The 27,120-nt window shown below is 42.9% G+C and overlaps 1 protein-coding gene across 1 annotated transcript in view; it reads right to left on the reverse strand.

Moving 5' to 3' along the window:
• Nucleotides 1-11,072: 11,072 nt before the first annotated feature.
• Nucleotides 11,073-27,120, reverse strand: part of CHAT (choline O-acetyltransferase) — a 32,845-nt gene continuing 16,797 nt past the window's right edge. The window contains exons 8-15 of the mRNA XM_075109646.1: nucleotides 26,028-26,197; nucleotides 23,852-23,952; nucleotides 23,520-23,648; nucleotides 22,192-22,314; nucleotides 20,538-20,679; nucleotides 17,307-17,369; nucleotides 13,138-13,275; nucleotides 11,073-11,434 (exon numbers count right to left, since the gene is read on the reverse strand). Of these exons, the coding sequence (XP_074965747.1) occupies nucleotides 11,165-11,434; nucleotides 13,138-13,275; nucleotides 17,307-17,369; nucleotides 20,538-20,679; nucleotides 22,192-22,314; nucleotides 23,520-23,648; nucleotides 23,852-23,952; nucleotides 26,028-26,197 (1,136 nt within the window). The 3' untranslated portion in view covers nucleotides 11,073-11,164. The remainder of the gene's footprint in view (nucleotides 11,435-13,137; nucleotides 13,276-17,306; nucleotides 17,370-20,537; nucleotides 20,680-22,191; nucleotides 22,315-23,519; nucleotides 23,649-23,851; nucleotides 23,953-26,027; nucleotides 26,198-27,120) is intronic.

The raw sequence follows: 27,120 nt of genomic DNA on the forward strand, positions 1-27,120 counted from the left end.
ATCTCCACAAAAGACCTCCTAGGCCTCCGCAGGATTTTTTGATCAGACTGACCACCATAAGACCGTACATCTCTCTGAGCAATACCTGTGCTGCTTTTGCATTAGGCTTCTGAGAATGAGCTACTTGAACATTAAGTGGCTGCTGTCTTTAATATTATAACATATGGGATAAACACCTACAACTCTTGTAAGGGGAAATGTTGCAATATATGGCTGGTGCAGCCACTGGGAGGGATGGCCAAGAGCAAAATCTTCCTGTTTGCTGAGAGTGTAAAGAGCATGTCAGTAGCGTGTAGGATAGTGCCAGCTTGCTCCTTCTGAAATGTGCTCCTTGTATGAGGAGGAAGCTTCTTCTCTTTTAATGTTGTTGTTTGCAGCCAAACACCAGAAGAGTACCTAGATTAGGAGCCCAGAGATCCTACGGTCTATACTCAGTAGAGAAGTGGAGATGCCTCTCTCCACCAGTTACGGAAGTAGCCTCGGGCAAGCCAGCTCCTAAACAAAGTGCTTCAGTAAGGTGCCTGCATTTCAAGGTGACAAACCTGGTCTTTGGAGGTGCGTTCTGCAAGGGGGAGCAGACGGGGTGCCGCGCAGCCGGTGCTTAGTGCGGTTGTTTTCACCTTTTTTTAACATATCGAGTGTTGTTAATTTGTTTCTTGATAGCTAACGATTTTTGTATTTTCCCTCCCCTTTTGAAGAAATTAGTGGAAAAATAGTCAGATTTTTTGAGCCATTTGCAAAACATAAGGAAACGCGTGTGATAGAGGTTAATCATGTTATAAGAGATTGTTACTCTAAAAGGCGAACTATTTTAGTTATATTGTGTTATTGTGCCATTAGTCCCATTTGACTGCCAACTGTGCCGCAGTGGGGCTCCAATCAACAGGAGCCTTTGTATGTTTCCCGTTGCAAATAGTGCCGAGGATAGGAGGGAGAGAGGCTCTTAGCGGTACAATTTTTTCAGTGATTAAAAATACTTGAGATCCATTTCAGTGATCAGAAATGTGTCTTAATGAGACAATTAGTCAAACCATAAAAGCTGCACAGCAATTTAGTTGGCATTACTACTGGAATAATTTGCCGCTGCTGTTTTCTTGCTCCTGGTTTGGCTTTATCACAATAGTCTGGATGAAAGTCACTGTAGAGAGGACTTGCGGGCTAGGTTCAGTTCTCAAATGGCCATGATTATCTGTAGGGCAGATAATCCTCTTAAAAATGAGGGATGCTTTGAGGAAGAAAGTGGTCATTTCACCTATAAAAAATTAAATGCCTTTGTCCAAGTGGCTGCTACAGTGCCTTCAGGTATCCAGCTGCCTGCTCTTGCCGTGGTAACTAATCGCAGGTACTGTTTTTTGGGGACAGGTACCAAACTGAAAGGGCTACCTCAAATTTGTATTTATTTTTCCCTTCTGTAACAAAAGCACAGTAATGGGGCCTGAGATCTCTTTGTGCATTCTAGCTGGCCGTGTTCAAAACATATGATGGAGCTAATTTTTTATCTCGCTGGAAGATATCTCACTGTCATATTAAAAATCTTTTCTCATCCGTCTCTGGTCTTTCACAATTTGGTTATAAAATTACTCTAAAGCAAAGTCAGAGCAGTTGTTCTCAACCCTTACTTGTCTTGAAGTTTGCTACTTCTCTTTTAGACCTGAAGCGTTGTGTTCCTCAAAGCTCATTTGTATTTATTCCAGCTAAACACGTTGATCTGTTAAGGCTTAATATCTCCCTACAAAACTGCTGGCATTCGGACCTGGAGGTATGTCAGAAATGTCCGCAGAGTGATGTTACAGAGGGTGCTGAACACAGCAAAACTAAAACGTTTTTTTTTTTTAAATAATAAACCGGTCACACTGGTGAGTTCATCTGCCTGGAGCGTTTCCATCGATGTTCACGGCATTCCGTGCTCGGGAGGTCTGGGGAGTTTAGTCTTCTATTCAGGGGAGTAAATTCTGCCCAGAACTAACATTATTTAAACTAGCTTAGTCTAATTAATTTGCATTTACCTAAGAGGCCAATAAACAATTCACTGCCAGAGCAGGGAGCCGTTTGTTGGTGTCACGCTGACAAACGCAGTAGGGCGGGCTGTTTAAGGTCCCGCTCCGTGCCGAGGGCTACGCTGGAGCTGGAGGCTGGGGCTGGGGTGGGGTGCAGGGCCGCCTGCCCAGGAGTTACAGCTCAGGGCCGCAGCAAGGTGTGAACTAACTCGCTGCTGTCCGGGGCACAAGTAGAGCGGGGCGGCAGCTGCTGTCGCCGTGCACGTCTGCTGCAGAAAGTGCCTTCGGTATCTGTGCCAAGCTTAATTGTGTTGATCTTCTCAATGTGGTTCAGCCTGAATGTTTTCACTTTTCTAATCTTGTTATATCAGCGTTGGAGGAAGCAAAAATTTTGAGTCTTCTAAAGGGACAGTACAGTTTCTGCTTCGCTCGACTGTAACTATTTTTTTTTCTCACTAAAGAATATTATTGGTTTAATGCCTCTGTCATCTGTAGGTCGTTGGTAAGGGGACCGTCTTTGGGCATAGCAGTAACGTTGCTTTGTGTTGGATCGGTATCCCCATAAATGTGGTTTGGTTATCTGTAACTACAGCTATCTCCCTGCAGGTTACAGCTGATAGGAGATACGAGTGGTAGGATTTCTTTGTCTTTGGTTTTATGCTGGGCAGCCTGTCTCTCCTGCAGCCGCACTAGAAGCTGCAGCTTTGCTGCCTAGCGCTCCTGAGCCTCAGCAGACGCTGTTTCTTTGTTCACACCGCTCCGTTAGGATGCAAAGGCTAACCGCTTCTTTCTTTCATAACTAATTATAGGCCAAACCGAAAATTGCTCAGGGTACCTGCGTTCTGGTATATGATTATTTGCAAACTGCTGAATTTACCTGAATCAGAACTGTTTTTAAAATTAAGCTGAGGTTGAGAGTCTATCTTGCCAAATCAGAAGCAAAAAAGAAGATTCATACTCTAGTTATTGGGGGGGGGGCGGAAATAGACAGGAAAAGGCAGCATTACTTTTGAGATATCTGGAATATCAGTTGTGCTAACACCCAGTCAGCTTTAATCCTGCCCTTACAGCTATGCCAGCTTCTTTCCTTCTGTACCTTTGGGCTGTGCCTGATGATGCACGAATGTTCTCTGGGGCATTTGTGGCCAAGAGAAAAGGGGATCTGGCACATCTGCATGAATACGTGTGGGCTGATCATCAGCTATTAATGACTTAGGAAGTTTCCTATGCCAAAGATAATAATTTCAAAAAGTTGAAAGAATGAAAGCCAGGAGTTTCATTCTTCTTTTAATTAAAGTAAAATTATTAGAACCACATGCAGGTTGCAGTTCTACATGAATTTGTAATATTCAGGCTGGTCACATCTGACTGGTTCTGGACAAGGCAGTATATTCTTATTTGGTTGACACATGGGTGTAACAAGTAAGATTACCTAGAGCTTCATTAAGAGACGTAGAAGTGTAAAGAACCAACTGTACCCTGACATTTTTAAGGCCTTTGTAATGCAAGTAAATTGTCTGATGGAAAACCAAGGGAAAAGGGGGTGGGTCCCTGTAAATCCGTAAGCATTTAACACTGCTTTTCTGGCTTCTTCACAAAGTGGATCCTACTTGCTAACACCTCCTAAAGGAGAAAACCACAACTTACAAAATATATGCAAGTAAATTTATTATTTTACATTTCTACTTCTTATCTTAGCATCTATATTCCTTTGTGTTCTCCCCCGCAGCACTTGGCCTCAGCTTGGCTCTACCCTGGTTAGCTGTGTTGTCTGAGATTGATTCAGCTTTGGTCTGGAATTGAAACAGAGCGAGAAGTGAATGCAGCAGTGCGGGTGGTTCGGCAGGGAGTAGCATGGCCTCTTAGCCAGGACTTCGCTGTCTAGCGTGGGTCTAGGGCTGGGACAGAAAAAAAGAGATGTATTTTCTTGAAAGACATTTCCAATTGGAACCTTCCAGTTCCTGGCCTGTCTGCCTTCCTTCCAGGAGGGTGGAAGCAACCAAGCTGTCGTGCTGTAAATGCCACTATCCGTGGTCAATTTTCTGCTTTGGCTCCACAACTCCTGCCCCCAGCGCTGGAGAGGCTGTTGAAAAGTGGGGAGGCGAGAGGCAGTGGCTTTCAGCCTTTCTCTGGAAGCCACTTGCACAGGAGCTGAGAAAACTTGAACCCTGAATTCCTTGTCTGACCTGCAGCAAAAAAATGATTAAAAAAATTACTCTCTGCAAGGCACTGAAATGGTATTATCTATGTTTGCTGGGGGAAAGAGGGGGAGACAGAAAACTGAAAGAAACAAAGGCCCAAGCAAAGAAAAATATTTGCTATTTTGAAAGCAAAAGGACGTCCAGGTACCCCTGTGGACTGAAACCTAGCAGGTTTTCTTGTGACTGTGTGCTGGTGCACGTGGGAAGGCCCCGAATGGTGCTCTCCCAAGCATGGCCTTAACTCCCAAACCATCCTCTCTTTTGGCTGTGCCCTTCAAACTGCCTAAAATATAAAGAAGTGCAGAGCTTAAAAGTGTTGACGTTGACAGAACCTGGCCTGTTTATGCCTTAGGAAGGGCTCATTTCAAAATGTAAGTGCTTTCAGTGAGAGGCTGCGATGAATGAACCTCTGTACTTGCCAAAATCCAGGTCATTAACGTTGCCACAAAATACTGTCTCCCAGCTGACCACCAGCTCTGCAGTGTTCCAGTCTGGTATCTCTTCCAGAGTAAGATGATGTCCTTCTACCTGCAGGACAGATGGAAAAGGGCAAAGAAGCAGTGGCCAATATTGTATTTGGTTGGTTTCCTGTGAACTCTGAGTGTATCTAAGTTTTAGCACTTTTGAGGGCAAGGAGCAAAAAATAGTGTTAATGTAGTTAAACGCTGTACAAAACTCCCCACAAATCCTATCAGGTTTAATCTCTGGCTTCACTATTATTACAATAATGGATCCCTTTTGAATGAAGCCTCCACCCTCTGTCATTTCTAGTTCTAGCTGTAAAAGGCAAGAAATTCATTATGTACTTGTATTTGCTATTAACTGGCACAGCAGCCGCAAGAAATGCAATGCATTTATTTGTAAGTACCATGGAATAAGACTAAATTGAAAAGAAATCTCCAATAAACGTTAAGATGGTGCTACAGAACAGCTGGAACGTTAAGTGAACAACCTTGATAACCCAATTGTTCATTGACGCATAATTCATTTCACATAATTCAATTCCTCAGGACGTTAAAGACTTGAGATTTTGTGAAGCTGAGAATCAAACCAGAAGGGACAAAATCCTCTCTCGACCCACAGATTTGTTTAGATGAATTAGGTGCTTTTTGGGTTTATTACAGTACATTGTATAGAGTTGTTGCAAATTAGTCAGAACTGGGGAAATAAGAGAACTGGCCAATAATGCAATTCCAGCAACACAGAAATGCCACGTGCTTCTCCCTGGGCCCCCATAGATTTAAATTTTTTAAAATTAATCTTATTCTATTGACCTGTTTAACAAGGCAGAAGCAGATTCCTGTATAGGCAAACATTCAGGGTGTCGCCTTTCCAGGTTTTTGTCAGCTGTGTGTTAGGGCTGCGACGGGCGTACTGGCCAGGGCACGTCAGGTAGGGGCACCGCTTCCTCTATCCCGGTTCCACTCCAGCTGTACGACTTGCAAGGGTCAGCATTTCTCGAACAGGTAACCTAACTGTCTCCACCTGTGGCAGCTGTTTGCAGCATCTTAGTTCAGCTCATTGAAAAACTACAGAAGGTGGCAGAGGAAGGAGCCCAGTTCATAAAGCAGCACCCTTTCAGCTTCTGCTGCTGTTTCGACATCCTCATCAGACAGCCCTCGCTGCTTTCCAGGAATTAATTCACATTTGTAAAACGGATGAGAGGGATGGTTCTTCTGTGCTGTTGGCTCTAAACTAAAAAAAAAAAACCCTGTACTGGTTTCCCTAGGTTGAGGCTGGGTCTGTCTTGGTTCGTGTCAGGTGCGTTGCAATGATCTGGCAACCCCAGTCAGAGAATGTGAATGAGTTGCCAGCAGCCTATATATTGCATTAACTCATGCTTTTTGCAAGTTCCCAGTGTCTACCAAATACTGATTTGTCTGATACTGAGTTTATCTTTCTTTTTCTGTTGCATCTATGTGACCTAAAGCCTTCGTAATCACAAAATTTGACTTATTTAAATACGTTAGATAACACACACAACTTGATTTATCTTGCCAGTTTAGATGGATTTTGCTGGGAAGAAGTTTTTATGATGTATCCTCTTATAGATATAAAGTATTAAAATGGAGAAAAACTGTTGCTCATTCCCTAATAAAATTCATGCTGAATCAGAAAAAAATAGCTACACCTTCTCTTGTGAGCGATATGTCACTGCAACTTTAGGTGTGGATAGTGAACTTCTGCAGTACTAGCCAGCTCCGTAGTACCCTGAAGCACGGCTCCTCTGTCAGATCTGTCGCGAGGCCATCTCAAGCCCCGCGGCTCCCAGCCGGAGCCTGGCTGCGGAGCCAGAAGTCGGAGCACGGCTGCCCCCTGAGTCTGGGGGTGCCCGACACCTGCCTATGGTAATTCCTGGGGACTGTAGGTGAGCGGTGAGCAACAAAGGTTACTTTGTACTCCCAGGTACTTTGGTTTATAGCTAAATCTGAGCTTAAACTTTTTAACCTTTGATTTATGAGTTTATTCCAGACTGTTTTTAACAGGGTTTGTATAATTGGAAAAGAAAAATATATACACAGTGTAATACAAGCTTATTTTAGCAAACACAAAAGATGGAAGTGTTAATGCTTTCCGAGGCATATTTAAGGACCAGCTCTTTCCTTTGTCACATGCGTAACGCAATTGCTAGAGCCTCCCTTTGCAGCCTGCAAGCTGTGCAACACTGAGACCTTTCGGTACAGCGTGACCGCAGAGGAACCACAGGAGAGCAAACCTGGCAGATCTCAGTGCAAGGCTGGATCCTGCCCCAGCTGCCTCCAGCTGCCACCCTGCCTGCTGCACCTCCCCTCCTTCAGGGGAAAAGCAGAGCCTGCGTCCGGCTGGGAAAAAGCTGGGTGGTGGTGGGGGCTGTTTGTAGCTGGTGGTGGGGGGGGCTGTGTCACCCCAAGGCTCGGAGTGGGTTGGGGCTTCGGCTGGTGCTGCTGAGTAAGCCGGCTGCTGCAGGACACTGCAGGGCCCACAGGAGGGAGGTGCACACCATGGCCATCGGGAGCCATTGGGAGTCACTGGGAGCTGTTGGAAGCCATTGGGAGTCACTGAGAACCATTGGAAGCCATCTGGAGTCACTGGGAACCACTGGGAGTCATTGGGAGCTGTTGGGAGCTGTTGGGAGCCATTGGGAGTCACTGGGAACCACTGGGAGCTGTTGGTGGTGCTCTCCTGCCTCCCATCCCACGAGGGGCCATGCCTGCCCCATGGGGGGCAGCCCGCTGCCCAGTGGGTGCTTGGGGCACCGTGGCGGGGAGGGATGGGCCCATGGGGGGAGGAGGCTGCCTGGCACAAAAAGGCGACAAGGTCTTTCCTCTGGTAGTTTTTATTTGCGGTGTGGATACTCCATCTTTTAAACCAGCTGAATTTGTACCAGTGTACACTTTGGGTTGTATATATTAGTATAGACAGATAAATATATTTCAGTGGAGCACAAAACATAACAGAAACAAAAGGTGCTATAAATACACATTTACATTTGTCATAAATCTATAATATTTTATAAAAATAAAAGTATCACTAAAATATTTTTATGTCTTCTGCAACTCGCGCAGCAGCAGCAGTTCAGCTGTGCTCTCACAGCCACGTCCTGCTTAACTGCAGATCGCACAGGACCTTTGGCAGCACTCAGAGGAGTGAGGCCAGGCTCCTACACCCTTAAACCACCACTGTTTTGAAGTCAAGTTTCTTTTGCTTTTGTTCACTGTGAATACAGAGGTTCGCAAAAATCAGCTTTTGAATTTCTGCATCCCTGTACTGCATGTGTGTGGGTGTACAGCTATGGAGAGAGCGAAACGGTTACCTTCTTAATATTCTCCTGCAAGGAGTCTGTGTGTCCCAGGTCCCACCAAGAGGTCTCATTAAATCAGTGCCTTGTTACGTTGATGTAATTACACTTAGTCTGTCAATCAAGATTTTCTCCCTTTTTATAATGAGAGATCTATTCCATAGTTTTCTGGTTGGAAACATTTTAAAAGCTTCACATTTGATTTCCATAAGTGCATGGGCACAGACTGTATATTTTTAAACTTCAGGAGAGAATTACATTTGTATAATACAAATAATTTTAAATAAGAACCTAAGAAAACCACCTATTTCCTGAAATCCTTAATAGATGCAGCCGCAGCATGGATCCTACCACATAGGTGTAGGGGATTCTGTTAACTGAGAAGCCGCGCAGTCCCTTGTGAAGCTCCCGCTGACAGACAGAGAAGTTTGTAATGCCCTGTGCTGTGGATTTTATCCATCTGTAATTTAATCAGGACTCTCCAAATTAAACACACCTGAACTGAGCCTGAAGTTCCTTGAACAAAGTCAGGTACTTTGCAGGTACCACTTTTAGCGCGGGTAATGGCGGAGGTTAAGCACGTACCCAGGCGCCTTCCTGCGGAGGGACTGAGCTCATCGAAGCTGCTCGGTTCAGGTGTTCAGGCGGAACATTAGAACCAGATCAGTGTCTAAGGTTCGACTATGGAATGGTTAGCTAAACAAATAGGAAGTATGAGTGGTCGCTGGTTTCTTCCTCAAGTCAAAATATGGTGTCAGTATTTTCCACCACCTGTATTCTCCGGTGTTGGAGAACCCCAAGCACCTATTATGGCAGCTGTAGGCAGGTAAGGGGCTCTTAATGATAAATTGGTATAAAATTTCAGGTGTGGCTATAGTTACTGCCTCAGTTGTCGGTGACTGTGAGTACAGTATCTGAGCTGCTGTTGGAATTCCAGCCAAAAAAGTAAAATGAAAACACAGGTAATATTTGTCAGTACCTATGGAACTAGGAATACAGAATGAAATTACATACTTCATTAGAAGCCAGTTAATAAATAACCAAATAGATATTCACAGCATTTTTATACACTTAAAATATGTTTATAATTTTAAACAAATTCCATGAAAATTTTGAGATTGTAGTGCTACATTTATGTTAAAACTGCAGAAGGCCTTTGTAGTGACACGAGGCAGAACAAAGCAAAATTCCTGGGAATGTTTCAAAGTTAATTTTCATAATTATAGTACAGGAACAATTTAAAGTCATATTTTGAACAGTATATTCATTAAGTGAACATTTGGTTTGACTAACAGTTTTCTTTATTTTGTTTTTTAATATTTTTTTTTTTTTACATTTTAACTTTGGGGCAGCTTTTATGCCGTGATATTATTTATAGAATCTAAAATAGGTTTCACCTTTGGTTTGAACCACAGCTCACGGAGTAATGAAACATACATATTTTTAAATGAATGCATTAACTATAAAAAAATGAGCCCAGCTCTCAACCACTGTCAATTAACATCACTGATTTGCTCCAATGTAGCTGACTTGCTCCAATGGATTACCAGGCCCACTGCGCCTTCATATGTGGGGCTGTGGATAGCCTTTATCCGGCAGACTGCTTAATTGCATGCGTGCAGCTCCAAAGAGGCAGTAAAATAACCATGGACATATATAATCTACTGAATCTGTATCTACAATTCTTAGACAGAAATGTAGCTGTGCCTCGAGTTTATTGTAATAAATCTATTCTCCCGTTTTTAGGCTTGAGAGTGCTTAAGCGTGTTATTGTTCAGTCTGCAAAGGCAGGAAAAACGTCTCCGCTTCTCCACAGGCAGGTAAGGAGTCCCCGGCCAGGCTTCCGAGAGCGCGCCAGCGTGCCTAGCAAGGGGCCTGCACCGGCGTTAGTAAGTGTGTGTCCTTAGTCAGCGAGTAAGTTCCGTCCTAACAGTGGTGACTGAACGACTCTAAGCAAGGCAACGTATTTCTCCTTGAGAGAAGGTAACTGAAAATACCAGTCCTTGGAAGGATTTGTAGGGAATGAGAGAGATCATGGGAAAACCCTCAGGATAACACTCACAGAATATGGGAATTACCAGATACTGTATTATTTTCCCCGATTGAATTTACTGTATATTGCAGAATATGATACCCTACATCTACTACTAAAAAAATTATAAAATATAAATCCCCCCCTAAGTGGGATGGTGCAAAGTTGATATGTGTATCGATACTCTTAAACTGGTATTTATAGCTCTGGCTTGGAGACTTCCTTATATTGCGAGTTTGCCTCTTCATTCTAGTTATTTATTGCTCTTTGATTTTGCATGGTTGCATACGCTCTCCTGCTAGTCACAGTGACTAAATTAATTCCTGTGCAAACCAAAAAGGTCTTAAGTAGGATTGAATTGCACTTACGCTTTGTGCTTTGCCTCCCTGTCAGACTGGATTTTGCTCATTCAGAGAAAGAAATAATTAAGTCAACTCATTACGGACAAAATTCTCCCAGTTCTCTGTGATGGATCTTATCTCCAATATGCTGCTTTCAGAATGGGACTGTGCTTGAGCCACTGCAAACCTGTAGAAAGGCTAAATCATTTCTGCAGCGTTTTTGAATTGGGGGAATATGCAAACACTAGTGCAATCTTCCTAACCTCTGGCTGTGGAAATGCACAGCGGCCACTCTTAAAAATAATCTGCTTTTCTTATGTAGGTAATAGTGTGGTGGTTTTAAATACACTTCATGCAAATTTTCAAGAGTTAATGGCATCAGCCTATTATTTAAAATGTTACTCTCAACATTCCCGATAGGGGACATTTGTAGGAATAAAAGTGAATATTTTAAAACTACTTGCAGGGGATATTAATTAATTGGCGTCCCTTAGTATTTAATTTATGTCATATACAATCTTACTCAATTTTTTAGGTGATAGAATGGCGTAAGTTAATGATGGCTAAAAATGGTAGCACAGCACATACTCGTCTTACTTCCTGCTTCATTTCAGCCGGTGAGACCAAACCTTTTTTGCCGACTCACAAGCAAGAAATGGTAGATTTAGTACTTGCAGGGTTTTAACTGTTGGCAACAATGTAAAACATGACATTTTGGTTCTACGCTAATATATTACTAGTACTATCTTGCCTTTGAACAGCTTTGCCATTGTTTCTTCGTAAGGTGAGTTCAGGAGAATAATTCCCACAGCCTCTTAGAGCTTGCGGTCGCTCTGCAGCTGCGCGGCTGCTTCTTGTTTAGCGAGTGGCTTTGCCACAGTAGAGTTGCATTTGCTGCACAGATCTCTCATTTCTAGGAGACTTTCTTCCACAGCTTTTGCAAACCCATCTGAGGAGGTTTCTTTACAGTCTTTAAAGCTTGAGATGCAGAACAGTATATGCTCTGGCTGAGGGTTATAGCATGCCCCGTAACCATTGGGCACCACAGGCCCATAGCAGCAGAACATTTCCGTGGTGGTTGGAACCTGGTTGCAGGGAGAAGGTAAGGAGTGATCTCTGATTAATCAGGGCCCCTGAAATCAGCTGGTTAGGAATGAGGAAAAGGATAAACAGATGCTACAGATGCTGGAAGTGTGGTGAATCCCCCCTGCAGAGCACCACTTCCTTCAGAAGTCCAGACCTGGAGCTGATAATTGGGAGGTAAAACCTGATCTCAGTATAGAATTTGGTTGCTCTGTTTGCTTGCTACCGTTTGAAAACTGGTTTCATTTGAAGTGGATATAATGCATTTCTTTGCCCGCTTTGTGTAGATCTTTAACAGCTGTAAGCTTTGTTATTGATAGATAGGGAATTTCTAAGGCTGTATGTAATTCTGTATGTAGATTACGATACATAGAACTTCTCTAAGGTTTTAATTTCTAAAGGTTTTCTTAAGGTTATCTTAAACTTGTCATGTGAAGACTGTAATCAATTATAGAAAGTAGCAATGTCCATTTCTAATAATAGTTTATAATTTTGATGCTGTATAAAACATTTTAACGCATTTAGGTGCTATATTTCTATTACGCCTCGGTTTAATCATGGCATAATATAGGAGTGAAACACTTTCTACAGCAGAAAAAAAAAGATGTGTTAGAAATCTGTATGTTTCAGACTTTGTGTACATGGGCCTTCACAAATGACGTTTGGCTTTTTAATGGTGTAGAACAAGCCATTAGTCCTGCTAATAGAGCCATAGAATTGTCAGATAAATTTGCTGTGCAACAGCCGAAGGCCATAAAGCTATTCAGAAGCACTCTTTGCTCATGGATAGTTTCTTGGAGAATTTATGTAGTACTATGTCGGCTGCATTCACTCATGTCTGAAAGCCTACAAACATTATGACAAGATCAAATTACTTATTAAGGTTTTATGCTGTAGCATGATATTATAAGTCTCGTTCATTACATAGTTCCAATCTGTGCAGCTGGGTTAGTGTTTCAGTAAATGAATTCCTACATAGATTTCTTCTTTCATTAGGACTGACTGCTACTACATGCAGTGAAACATTTAATTTTTAGGCTGTATGCTATAAAGATGTTTCCTTATTCAGAACATTAAATGTAGAAAGTGTTGACTCTTAGAATATCTCGGTATAGTTGCAAATGACTGTAAACCCGTAAATGCCTGTAAATGGCTAAAATGCCTGTAAAGCCAAGAGGTGTGCCCGTAGGGGCTGCAGTCTCACACTGAGTAACTGAAGGCTTTCAAAGATTTCAAACACCGCTACTTTTAAGAGTAAAATTTCCTCGTGGCTCTGTTTCTCAGAGTCCGGCTTGTGGCTGCGCTGTCACTGGAGGAAAGAATTCCCACTAGAGCTGTCACCTTAGGGAAGGAGGGGAAGAAAGGGAACAGGAGGTGTGTAGTTCGGAAGGCGAGGAAACACTGAGCCCTCATGTGAATTTTACTGAGTTTGTTTCTGTGCATTTCCAGAATTTCCAGGAAGGGCTTTGGGATGTTGCAATGGAAGTGATAACTTCAGTCAGTACTTACTGTGCTGGTTTTGTGGAATGAACCAGAACTGGATTAAAAATCTAGAGAATTTAGCAGACGACTTGATGGTGCTTCACCACCCCACCCCACCCCCCTTTCTTTTTTTTACACCATTCTCACTGTGAGCTACAAGACCTGGCAGAACACAAATGAATTAGCCTTTGCTTAGCAAGACCAGTGAACAGGAGAAACTCACCTGGCTGGTCGAGAGGATGAATCGATTGCTTGTCAAATATGTCTCATCCGTAAATATCTCGGGCAGCTCCTTGAAGTGTTCCCGCGCCACCTCTCTGAGCCCTAGCAGGTGGTTGTCTATTGCCATCCCAGTAATAGCCTGTGCACAACGTGATAAGACACCAGCGTTTAACTGAGTATGGAGACATTTTCTTGGCTGTTACTGCCTTGTTTTCTGGTCAGAGTTGATGAAGTTGGTTTGAGCAGTGTAATGCCTGTAATGTTTGTTACTCTGAGCATGTACTTCGATGATCAGCAACTAGAAATTCATATGGTGCTCTTAAGGTATAAAAATTAAGGAGGAGATAGTTTTGCTGATGTTACCTGGTGTTCTGCGTGTTCATGGTCTCTGAGATGAATATCATGGGCTGGGCTTTCAAAGCTGTTGAGGGGAGCATATGTGACATCAGAAATCTCTAAGTGTGTTTTGGAATTTCCTGTGCATCATTTGGATTATATTTCAAGCTAGTAGGCTCCAAAACACCTCCAAGTTGGAACAAATTAATCTTTCATTCCTTTGCTGCCTGCAGGTCACTCTGGCAGGTACAGCATGTGTCATTCCATAGAATTTACACCCAAAGATGTCCAGCTGTACTAGGGAGATGTCTAAAACCAGATTTAACAGTGACCACAGAATAACAGATTTGCCAGTGATCCATCACAGATCTACTAGCATACCCCACCACTTGAGAAGACTGGGGTTAGGGGCACAGATGCCTTCCCAATTTAATTCACTGCCCAAATATCCCAGTTGCCTCCCCCTCTCCCTGTGCTGGCATCATTGCAGAGCTGGATTATCTCAGGGGAGCCCTTACTTTAACCCTCTCTCTAATGAGGCAATTGAAAACAGTAAGTGTAGGACAGCATAGTTGGATGGTACCATAGTCCAGGTACCATGAGTCTAGAATCAAATTAAACAGGGTTTAACAAAGGAGACTAATCTGCTTGACAAGCAAGAGACCTAGAGCAGTCTACTTGCCATCCAGCTTGCCTGTGTCTCTGCTCACCACCATCCCCAGCGCAGAACCAGCCATGCTGGCCCCCAAACCCAGCTCCCAAATGTCCCCCGTTTCCTCTCCTATCTCAGGGCTGCGGGCGAGGCGATGGGTGGCACGGGCAGTGGCTGAACGTTAGCAGCAGGGGCACGCTGCTGGCCGGCCAGCCAGCTCACAAAAACTACTGCCGAGCATGCAGTAAGTCCTTCTGCCCTGAGCTTGCTGTGCTTGGGTCTCCTCTTATCCAGCTACCTAATGTTGTAGACTTAAGAAATTTATTAGCTTTAAGAACTTTGCCCTGCTAGCAAATGTAATTGAAGATGGCTAAAGTCAGTAGTGGGAGATGGGCAGGCAGCATAGTTACAGCTTTGTTTCTTTAGGAAACCAAATCAAAATTTGTTCCAACCAGGCAGGAATTGCCTCAGATTAAAATGTGCATTTAAAATCCTTCAGTCTAGGTTTATTCTGGCTGGTGAGGGCATTGATTATGAGGACTGAGCTGTAGCTCATCCCCGGTAGCAGGCTGAAGTCATGTAGGGAGGGAATGCTGAACAAGGGACTTTGTACTACACTGGGAGCAGAACTTGATGTCCCTGTGGCACAGGAACAAGCAACCCGAGAGAGGGTAGGATCTAAAAACCCGAGAGAGGGCAGGAGCTAAAAAAGAGCGCAAGCTTGGTTTTCCTCATAAGGGGAGAATTAAATAAATAAATAAATTAAATAAAGCGCAAGTTTGCTTTTCCTCTTAAAAGGAGAATCATTTTAAGCACTAATAAGTGCCTGAAGCAGAGGGCCAGAGTGCATAATCTTGCTTGGCTTATTGAGGAGTAGGCACCCATTGGTAAAGGGGCTATTTGTTCATCAGCCCAGATGGAGCAAGGATGCTTGCAAAAAGGTAGCTTTCATCAGGGCAGCGTTTATGTTGTTTTTCCCATAGAGGGAAACTGACTTGATAACCAAAGGAAATATTTTGCTATCACACAAGATTTATAAGGCTGTTAGCAATGACATTTTTGCAACATAGATCAATGTCTTGTCTGAAGAGAGGCCGAGACAGGCTAACGAAATAAACTGTGAGTCAACGCATAGGAAAAAACTGTGCTAAATTGAATTTTAGAGCTCCACATTTAAGATAGCAATGCTACTAGTAAGCCCTAACAAGGGGAAATAAAATCATTAAATTGCTTTTTGTTTTATGAAGTAGATTTTTTTGTTTGTTTGTTTTTCTTAGGAGCTATTACATTTCGGTCTGTTGCACACGATTTAGTCGGACCATGCAAGTCTTGCCCATAGTTTAAATCCACAACAATTACATTCTGCTATTCTGAGAAAGAAAGGGGAGCTTGTTGAGTAGAAATACCTGGAGAGTTTTTTAAATTTAAAGACAAATTAATATTCTGATAGCGATTTTAGTATTTTCCAATGAGCTACACTGGAGGCTGAATTTTCTAACAGTTTCTGGAACTGAAATGTCTTGGAGGGGGGATTTTATGGAATTTATTTTGTTTTTTAAGAGTCATTGTACAGAAATTCCATTGGCTGTGACCTAGTAGACCTGCGGTATGCTGTGTTCATTGTGAGGTTAATCTGAGATGGTTCAGGTGAGACAGTTGCCCTGAAGTCGTGCCTCTGCTTTAGAGACGACGTGGAGTGTCAGCTTCTAAGATGTGGGTTCCCAGCACAAGGCTTGAAACGCAAAGCTGTTTTTCTTCCCTGCTTCTTTTGTTTCACAGTCTTGGGAACAAATCCTGCCTGAAAGCAACACTTCACCTCTCCAGTGGTCTGAGCGTACCTTTGAAACCTCCTCAGGGAGTGAACGTTTTCTTGAATATTATGAGTATTTAAACAGTAATCAGCGATGTGGGTTTGTTAGGCAATGGTCTGAGGCAAAACCATAGGTAGCAAAATTCTCTTAACATAGCTGGCTATTAACATTTATTAATTTCATGAGTGGTTTGACTAAGTTGTTTGTAGAGTAAATCTGTGCTTTGTCTTGGCACAGTGGGATGTAGAACATTACCAGGCTGGATTGTCTCATTTTTAATCAACAGAAAGTATTTGATACTAAACTGATTTCTTCATTGGAGGGTGTCTCTTCCTTTCATTAGACTCTGCATTCAGGTCTCTAAAAGAGAACCTACAATAATCATTCCCTCGTTGTTAATGACCTTTATTAGAAATTACACTTTGGAATACCAGAACACATTCTCCAGAATACCAGTCCGTCTGAGGATCAGGTCCCAGATAGGGACCTCTCTCCTCTATGGAAGAGAAATGCAAGAACATGCCTAAATGGTTAGTTTTCGGAGGGAGAAGGGAAAAGTACTTGATGTGTTGCAGCTGTCTTGACCTTATCTGTAGGTCTAAATACCTGTAAATTTAAGGGTTCTGGATTTTGCAGTAGGAGTTTTATTTCTCATGCATGTTACACAGCAGTTAAGTTGGTTGCTTTTAAGCCTTGCTTACTTCTCCTCCTGATAAGGCTCTCAGCTGTCCCACTTGCCGTACCCCATTAAAACACCCCATTGCTACTTTTCTTGGCTATCTTCATGGCTAACATTTTATGTTGATCACAGAGCACACAGAATAAAGGCTTATTTCATCTGGCTACTGTTCTCCCTTGCAAACTCTTCAATATTTATAAAAAAATCCCTTTATTAAATTTTGATTGCAAGCTCTTTAAGATGGAGGCCATTTTTCAATGGTTAATTTGTACAACACCGATCTTAGTGGAATCCTAATTTGTGGCTGGGACGCCTCATTATGACACAGATACAAATCATAAACATTTCACAGATGCACATATTCCATGAATACGCTGGATACAGAGTGTCGTGTTCCATGACAGTTCTAGATAAGGGAGATAATGCCCAAGAGTGATGGTCTTGCCACTGGTGTCTAATGCAGACTTTCGTTATCTTACTTTCTAGGAAGTATCTTTTAAGGTGAAGTTAGTTGAATATGGCTATTTGGAGGGTGTTTGGGTAATCAGAAACTTTCTTAAGTGTGATATAGCCGGTACTTTCCCATTTAGAGATGCCTATGTTTTCTGGTGCATAAATAGTGATTGTACCTTCATACTTTTCTTTAAAAAAGCTAACTAGTCCTTATTCAGACAAAGCAGTGTTTTACTTACCAGAATAGTGTAATTAGTCTGAGCTGCAACTGCATCCTTAAATCTCTGCATCTTCTCAGAATCCTGTTGAGGGAATCAAAATATATCTATTATTGAATAAACTCTCAGAGAAATAGCATCTTCCATCAATTAACCAGCAGCCAAACAGCAAGCATTCTCAAATGTCCTGTGCTCCTGGCTCAGGTGTAAGAACTCTTTGTAAATGAAAAGCCATAGGGACTCAGTGTCCTGAGCAGCGACGGTGCCTGGTTGTGCAAGGGTTGAATGGGCTTATTGGTGGTGGTTTGTTGGAAGTCAAGGAATGACTCGTGGTGCCTTTTGTGGATTCGTTCCATGGATTTGGGGGTGTAGATTATCACTAATTGAATCGCTCCCTTTGAATTAGGGAAAATAATGGCCCAATGTAATTCAGTGTTTTCAAAACCGCCAGGCAGTATATCTTGTCCAGAATGGTTTATCCAGACAACAACAGTGATATTAATGAAAGCCATTACTGATATTTTACTAGCCAGTCAAAAATTTCCTCCCCTGTGTGAAAGGGCATCTAGAATTTTCCAAGGCTGCTCTACCTTCCACAGATGCCTCGCGTTTCAGCTAACAAGCTAGTAAATTTTGACTCCTGTCAAATGGCAGCGTTTTATATTAAGGGAACGATCCTAAGAAGCGCTGCCCTGCTGTACATCAAGTCCGACACTGCAACTTTGGGAGACCCTGAAACAGTGAGAAGCGACTGGGTCTCCAGATAAACAGGGAGCCTTCAGCATCTATGGACGATGAACGGCCTTTTGAACAAAGAATTCATTTTAGAAGCAATTCAAGGCCACCGTCAGAGGCCTTCAAAGTACAGTCTGATATTTTTTCATAGGGTTAGAGCTGGGCCTTAGTTCCCCTATACAGATTAAATTACCAAATGCAATCTTTAAATCTGATTAATTTACAGCTATTCAAGCAATCTCTGCAGCGTCAGTTGCTGCTTCTTTTACAGCAAGTGTCAAATGCATGAGATATTTCTCCTGCTAGAGAATCAATCTGACTCGATCAATCTTTGGTGACTGTTCAAGCTATCATTTGAAGATCATTTTTATAGCATCAGATAGAAAATTGTTTTTAATTTTATTTGGATTAATGGCTATTAATGAACAATAATTTGGGGAGTTCAAGGCTACTTAAACCAAGTGATGCATCTCTGTCCAAAAAATAAAATTAAGCCCTTCACATCCAGGGGCAATCTGTAGGTCTAAAGAAATCACCTAAGAATAGGGTTGTGTTAAGTGAATTTTGTTTCTAATGATTCTGTGACAATAATGTACATAGTTTTGAATGGAAAGATAAAGGCATTCACATGAAAACAAAGATTCTAAAAGCTTGTGGGAAACAACAATCGCAGATCAGTTTAAATGTCCTTTTCATCTCTCAGTGGACAAGACGCCAGGAAAACTATCAGTAGATTGGTTTGCTTTACGACTGCAGGTTTTTCAGGGGAAACAAAACTATTATTCTCCCTATTCGGGACTGCCCAGGCATGCAATATAAAGAATTGGGGGCTGAGACTGGGCTCGCTGTAGACACGGATGGCTTGCTTGTGTGAAGCAGCACAGCTTAGGATGCTGTGAAAGGTGGGCACAGTCTCAGATCTGTGTGGTAAAACGGTGAGAAATGCTGAAGCTTTGGGAGAGATGCAGAAGTCAGTAGGTGTTGGAAAAAGGAAGGTAGGAAGAGATTGTTGGAGGGAACAAGAAGGATTTGGCAAAACAGTGTGCTAGGAGCAGGCTGGCTTCTCATAGGGGTACAGTCAGGCTGGAGCAATGTGTTTGGGGCTGGGGGTATGCTGAGCGCCCAGGCGTGGAGGGGAAGGTGTGCACAGATGACAGCAGCTTCTAATGAAATGTGGATGAGAGCCATGCTGTCAGACAGGACCCTGATAGCAAAGTCTGTTCTGGTTTTGTCAAAACAACAGCCTCTTCTTGTCTACTGTACTGTAGTCACTGTTATGTGTAATACCATGGTCAGAATCTGCCTTGAATTACCCACTCAGCGTAGGGAATTACTTCAGGTTTTGTTTGAGTTATCATTTTAATATGGAACTTATTGAGTCTTGTTCATCATGAGCTAATATCTGGGCATGGTAACCTTAAGGATATTGAAGAAGCAGTGGAGGGACAGAGAACTGCTCTGGGCAAATTTTCCTCATCTTCTGGGTCATTAGAGCTTGGTTTTCAATATTTCATTAATTTACACTTAATCTACAGCCCAGCAATACTTTGAGCAACGTTATGTTAGATTCTCAAGAACAGCCATGTGAGCTGTTGCCACTGGATTGGGTTTACTGTGCAAAATAATCTATATTGTGGCAGCTTTTTGCATCTAAACAGCCACCTGGAAATTCCCTGTACAGCAGCGAAGTGCAGTGGGTGGAAGTGGCACACAGAGAGATGTTGAGGGAGGCTCTCCAGGGATGGCAGGAGGGACAGTGCACAAAGCTGTGCAGCGATAGTCTCGGCTCTCTCAGCTGTACCTCTTTGCATCCCCGTCTACTATGTACAGTACTCGCGCTTCTGGCAAACAGATGGTGGTGGCTCAAAGAAAGGCAATTCAGTTTTTCTTTTTTGCAGGATGACATCAGGACAGTTTGGAGAGTTGTTGTGTTAGCTTGATGAATTTTTTCCGTCATGAAGGTTCAGCCCCCTTAAGGATCCCAAAAAGACTGACTCTATTTGGTTGAATCATACCTTTAAAACCAAAAAGATCAGCCAGGACATACCCACCTTCTCCAGAAATCAAAGCATGTGAATTATATCACTGCACACACTGCAATCTGCAGCAGAGCTAGCTGCTGCAGGGGACCTGCCAGGCAGTTCCCCGGGGCGGCAGAATAACGATCCTGAACTTTGCACGTTCAGCCTAGATCTCCCCAGGGAGCAGAATTTGGATCTGATGATGTGTCATTCAGAGGACAAGTACTAAGTCTAAGATCAGATGTTTTGTTTCTTATAATGTCATGTTTAGGCACCTCTGAATCTTTTGGATGCTTAAATAAAAATGATGAAATATTGAGGTTTAGTTTAATGGTTGGTTTGCTTGCACAAAAAGCAAAATCCTGTAAGGCTTGCTGCCCTGCCCTGCGCCTTTATGTCCTCGGTTAACAGTTAAAAAGTGAGAGATTGGGGATCATGAATGCATTATTTGCTTCGTGTTTTGCCAAAGAAGGCAGAGGGAGCCAGACCAACATACCGATAAAGCTCTTTTGTCATCAGTCATTGCTTTTACAAAAGCAAACGCTTCCAAGGTCGCTGACCTAATATTGTCCACTCTGCCCTCATCAAATCGGCGTATGGAAGCACTTTCGTAGGTAGGGACAAGTCTCCCGTGGCACCTGAGTGAATGAAGCAAGAAAAACAAAGAATAATTATTTTCAAGGAGTCATGGAGACTAGAAGAATTATAGGCTTGTTATGTTTTATTGTTACAGACACTATTTTATTTTTCGCATAGTATTCATCTTAATGTTGATAGAATTCTATATGAAACTTAAAAAAGATGGATGCTCACTCCTTTCTAATATGAGGAGCTGGATACAGCTGTATACCTTTTAGTTATTCATTGCCAGTAAAAAAATGACTTGTTGTGTGAAACAAGGCTAGTAAAAGTAAAATTTACTGAAAGATCTCAGGGAATGTTTTATTTGTACTGCATCATAAAATAATTGTGTAATTAATCATTTACTTATGGGTGTGAAGTATGTTTTATTTAAAACATGAGAAAATGCACTCTGTGTGAATGAAAAACAGAAAACCAAAAGGGGAAAAGGGTCTTATTTGAGACTGAGCTGGAATGAAAACCTGCATAGCAAATCGAACAGGGTGTGAAGCCTATTGTTTAATTTGGGTCCAGGTCTATAGCTGCTACTCCTTGCTTCAGGAGACCTACTGTGCCTTCCGGTTGAAGCAGGGATCTCCGAACATAATTGTCCCCTAAGGTTTTGTTGCATACTTGGGACTTATATCGTGGCTGGGATCCAGATGAAAACCTTGGACCAGGTTGTTGGAGTTTGGTTAACGGAATACATAAAATGGATATTTAACAGATGCTAATGAAGTACGCAAAATGTGTTAGGCATCTCTGGTTTTGACTAGGTAAAGACCACTTCAGGATTTTATTTGACATGATAAAAAATTATTCGTGTAATAGGCTGTTCTGCAGGCAGCCACGCAACTGATGTCTAGCTTGGAGCATTAGCTGTTCTGACAACGCAGAAAGGCGTTTTTAACTTTGATAATACCATGGAAATTAGAGGATATTATCAAATCTTGAGATGCCTGTGAAGAAGAAAGCAGTGGTAGTTACTGTCCTGTGTAGGAACTCTGATCTGAGATGCCGCCGTAGTGTTTTCCCCTGGGAATGCTTTTCCCCCTGCGGTGCAGGAGGTGCATAGGTGGTGAGCTATGGGTTACTGCCACGGTTCCTCCCAAGCGACCGCAGTGGCAAGGGAGTGTTTGCCCCAGGGACTTGGACTCCCCGTCTGCTTCTGCTGCCGCGGGTGGCAGGGTTGCCTGCCGCTCCCTGGCACGTCTGCTCACCCTCTTCTCTGTGCCAAGCGTAGGGATGGCCGTGGAGGGGGTGCTGCTGGGAATGGTGTGTATGGACACGGGGACGGGAAGGTGGAGCAAGGAGAGGGAAAGGGAGGGAAGAAAAGGAGTACTCTGTCTGTCTCAGAATAGGGTGGCAATTTCTATCTTGTCTAACCTACAGTCATTAGGCAAAATCACTCACGCCCATGCAGGAGGCATTTGTTTGGGTGCTGAGGAGAAAATGGACCCTCTGTATAAATAACAAATTGTGAATCTCCTCTTGTGCTACCTTGTTCCTATGATTTGAATTAATCTTACCTGTAAAATGCCAGCTGAAGTGCTACTTGAATATAGGCATCAGGACTAATCTTTTGTTTCTTAATAAATTCCTTTCCATAGTTCTCAAACTTGTAGGCAATAAAGTCCAGATTTTTTACTATCCTGGAAAACAAGCAGAGGCAGTTACTGCGGGGGGAGATGCAAGGCTCTTGTGTTCCATTTCTGCTTGCAAATAAAACCCGGAGATATTTCCTGCCTGTACCTGCTTGGAAGTGAGTGGGCTCCTGCTCTGCAGAGAGTCCCGGCGTTTGGTAACGTGTTCCTAGTCAGTAACTTTTATTCATACAGATTCTAGACTGGGCACGTTACCTGCAGCCTTATCATGAGCTGTGGCGCTTGGGTGATTCTGTTCATTTGAGTAAAAAACCAACCAAACAAACAAAAACCAACCAAACAAAAAACCAGAACAAAACCCCCCAAAACCCTAGTGTTTCCACTCCTGAAGCCTAAGCCAGGGCCTCCTTTGTTCTCAACAAATTTCTGTGAGATTTACTAATATGAGAAATGGGTAGATTTAGAACCTGATGAAGGCTGTAAGCTCCTTGCAACTCTCAATTTAGAGGGCTACTACCTTGGCTTAAAACCAGAAAGGAATTACTCTGCATCCTGAATGTTTTCATACTCTCATGTATGCTCCTAATCACTTTGCGATCTCATTTAATGCAATCACACTGAACATACTTACAGCTGATCATGCAGACAATGTGTTAATTCTCTACAGAGACATCACAGGCCTGAGTGTTGAGGTGAAATAATTTGAAAAAAAAAAAATCTCTCGTTGCCATCCTCACCCCCAAAGATCATGCAAATCTTTTATAACTGTGTCTGGAAACACAGTCAGAAGAAATAACCTTTGCAGGAGCAACATGGTTGTAAACAAATTACATTCCTGAATTCAAATTTATATTCAAACCAGTTGTAATCTACTGTCCCATATAGATATCCCCATTGCCCTGGCTTTGGCTTTAGTCAGGTCAAACCCATAATGTGCATGCACAAAAACAGACGACCTGCACTGTTTGCATCCCGTGCAAATAGGACTCAGCCGTTTTTCCCGTGGTCTTCAGCTTTCCTAATATTTACATGGAAGGAAAACAATGGTAATGCAATTCCTGAATGCAGTGACGTAGCTCCAGCCCATAAGGGTGCTGTCCCGCAAAGAGATGCTAGGTATGTCCAGCTTGGGAAGATGAGGAGGAGCGGGAGGGCAGGGAGAGCCTCTGGGAGGAAACGCATGCCTGCACTCCCGGCTCTGGGCAGCTCCCAGCTTGCAGTCATTGATGAGAAAAATGAGGCATCTGTTTTACCTTTGGAGTTTTTCTGCTGATGATGCCAAGTGTGCCTGAATTTCAGGGGAACATTTCCATCTTAGCCTCCGTGGAGCAGGAAGTTCGCTCACTGAATCGGCTCGGACTAATTTCTTGGAGCTTTCTTTCCTGTTGGTATGTCAGAGAAAAGTCATTAGGGTCACAGGAATAATCTATTTGTTAAACACTGCTTTTTTTTTAGCAGTTTAGAGGACTGATTTCCAACAGTTATATGGGTCTTAGTGGCCCTGTGTATCAGGGGGAAATTGTCCCTGGCAGAGGCTTCCCAGGGGCTGGAGTGGGTACAATAGCTGTACTGAAAGGGGACTCACATGTGCCTGAGCAAGTGTTCAGTGCACTGCACCAGTACGATGCCATCGAAAGGAGAATGTTCGCACACGGTACCGCAGACTCCATCTCTTCCTACCACAAACTGAGCAAGGAAAAGAACAGGTGCAAGATATACAGGGAATAAATCATGTTCTGGGTAAGTTACCCATGATGGCAACCTAACAAAAGTTATTGTTGTTCTCCTGTGGTTTTCTTATTGCTCATATCAGGAACTTCCTTGACTCACAGATCAGTGGGTGACTTACAGACATCAGAGGAGACTTTCTTGTCCTGTGAACAGTGTTGCATTGAATCCCTTTCATGCTGCTGTTTTGGACTGAGTCCTACGAGAATGTAAATTTTAGCAATTCCCGCTGGGGTCCAGAAATTGGATTTAGCATCTGCTTTACATTAGAGAAAAACCAGCAACGGAAAGACAGGCCAGGGTTCTCTTTCCACATTTGGGGGCAATGCAACCTCTGAATCTGGGAAGTCCCTTAGGATCACATTCCATTACAAGTATCATGTCAAATGAGCAACCTCATCCTTATTTGAAAGCTTTCTCGTAGTTTGTTTTACTGCCCTACTTCCTCCTTACCCTTGTTTTGTGGCATTTTCTTAATTTCCCTCTTACTTGTCTTTATTCCTGATTTCATAGCATACACATGGTACAACTGGTGACACTTAACCTGCTGCACTGTAGCTCTGTGATACCCCCATGCAGTTGGTTACTTATGCATCTCAAACAAAAGCACACGTCTAGGACAAAACTGCAAGCTGTCTCACATGTTTCCCATCCTTTTTCTGGACTTTCCCCCCCACTTCTTTTGAAGTGTCCTTGGCCAGACTTCTCCCACTCAGCTCACTCTGCACATTTTTATCACACATACGCATCCTGTCTCCCTGGTTCCCATGAGGTTTTCACAGAGTGAGTGGGTGATGCAAAAACTTTACCTGGACATTTTCTGATGCTTTACTGCAAAGCTGAAGAAGAATACGGAGAGAAAGAACAAGTCCTACTGTGAGAACGGCTTCCTACATAATCTGCATTTATATGAAAGAAAATGGGTTCTTTTTTCCCTAAGAATTTCTCTTCACCTTTGAACTACTTCTGGCCTGAATACACCTGGGCAGATGAAGCTCTCCCATATAATATGCAAATTTATTTGGTTTCTGCTACCTTCTGTTAGTAAGCAAAATCTTGTTTATTCTCATCCACTTGAAACATCTCAACTAGTGGCCCTGCAAATGACAGAGGATTCTAACTAAAGGCTAATGGTTGTTCTTTCAAAAAACAGCACTGGCGTCTGCTAGTAATGTCATTTGCAGCTGCATAAATCAGGAATGCCTACTGCAATGTATTGGCACTGGGGCAAGGCAGTGCAAGAGAATTAGTGGTTTCTCTTTCCACGTTGTTGTTCTTAGACACGGCAAAAGCAACAAGCGTTGCACAAGCAATGTAACAGTTGGGGTTTTTTTCAGTTTTTCATGAGGTGTCAACATTGTTGACAGTTGGAGACTAATACATTGCCTCACCCTGGGTCTCTTGCAAAATGTGAAAATAAGAGTGCGACGCTTTCAGATATGACAACCAAAATCTGATTATGGAAAAAGGCTGGAGAAGCCAATACTTCCAGAAAAGTCTCAACAAGGATGTTATTAAATTAGTAAGCAGTCTGTTAAGTGAGAGCTTAATACTAGCTTAAACATGTGCTAAATTGTAAGCAGTAGCATTTCTAGGAGGTCAGGAAAACGTATGAGAACAGAGAAAACTACTGTGCTTTTCTTTTTTGTTCTGGGATGCTAGTCCAGCATTTTTATTTCATTTGATTGAGTGTAATTAAATGCATACTGTTTTGGGGATTTTTTTTTAATCAGATGTCTACCTACCTGTATATCTGTGTATCTGTCTACCTCGTCAAGTGCAAAGGGCCACTTTGGGGAAGGTGAAAGCATACCTGTGTTGGAGAAGGCCCACTACTGCCAGCAAGGAGGAGGTCTGCTTCCCCCGCCTTGCAAGGAGCAGCGCTGCTCACACCAACCCTGCCTTGGCAGATGCTGACACCACCTTCCCCTCTTTCTCCCACTTGATTCCAAGTGGACCCTACCACAAGAGCAACTGGAGTCCCTTGCCATGTGCAAGTAATATCATATCCGTAATATCTGTAAGGTTTTTACCTGCATGGGTTTGTCATACCAGCGGTTGGCCCCGTTTTTATGGTAGCCTCCCCCATGTAGCAGCTGCAATGCCATGTTTGTATCATTCAGTTCCACCCCACTTGGGCTGTCCAGGCACACCAGGCAGATGCACCGTTCAATCATGTCAAGAGAGTCGCGGTTAGTAGAGTCTGTGGATAAAAGAGTGAAATGTTCACATCCTCTTACCTGTAGTGCCAGACTGGCTGGGGAACCCTGCTGCCTTGGAGAGCACCGGAGATCTGACCCCGACTCCGCAATGAGCTGGTGTCTGCAGAGCTCTCTCAACAGCAGAACGCCTCAGTGCAAGGAAACCTTACACCAAGGCATTCATTCATGCGTTAACTTTTGCAATATCTCTGTGTATCTTTCATATGATTCAATAATATCCACTTTCTTTTTCAGCCTTTCATTTCCTGAAGTAATTATATTACGAAATAGATCTATTTGACTCTTAAAGCCAGCAATGCTTACTTATGTGTAACAGTTACAGAGAGGACAGGTGGAAAATAGAGAATTTCAGAGCTCACGCTATTGCTGCAGTGCTGCAGCATTCTGCTCTGGAACAGCAGAGCCTGTGCTGGTTTTGTGCTGGTCTCCCATTGAAAGAATTTTCTGGACAGGGAACAGCAAAGCCCGTGGGGTTTTTTGTGTTCTTGTATTAAAACCCTCTTCTTTCTCCTGCCCTTGGTCGTTTATTGTACTTTAGAGGAATGATCCCTGGACTGGGTGTATCGCCTACATCACATGAGGAAACATCTGTGGATGAGCTCTTGAGATTAGGTTTTGAACGTGGTATTGCCAAAACCACGGGGTGCCACGTTCCACTTCCCTCCTGTCACTAGTGTACTGCTGAATAAAACGTGCTTTTTCTGGCCCTCTTTCTCTGTTTCTTTTCCCTACCCTGTCACTCTTGCTTCTACAGGTGGGCTACAAAGGCTATTTTTATATTGTCCTCATCACTTTCCTCTTTATTTATGGTACATTTATGTGGGGTCTTTTTCTTAGTTTCTTTAACTCAGAAATATTATGAAGGAAAATATTTGCTTGCTTCTAAGGGCTAATTTGAGGCATA

The sequence above is a fragment of the Phalacrocorax aristotelis genome, chromosome 14 (assembly GCF_949628215.1).
Source record: "Phalacrocorax aristotelis chromosome 14, bGulAri2.1, whole genome shotgun sequence".
Classification (NCBI taxonomy): Eukaryota; Metazoa; Chordata; class Aves; order Suliformes; family Phalacrocoracidae; genus Phalacrocorax; species Phalacrocorax aristotelis.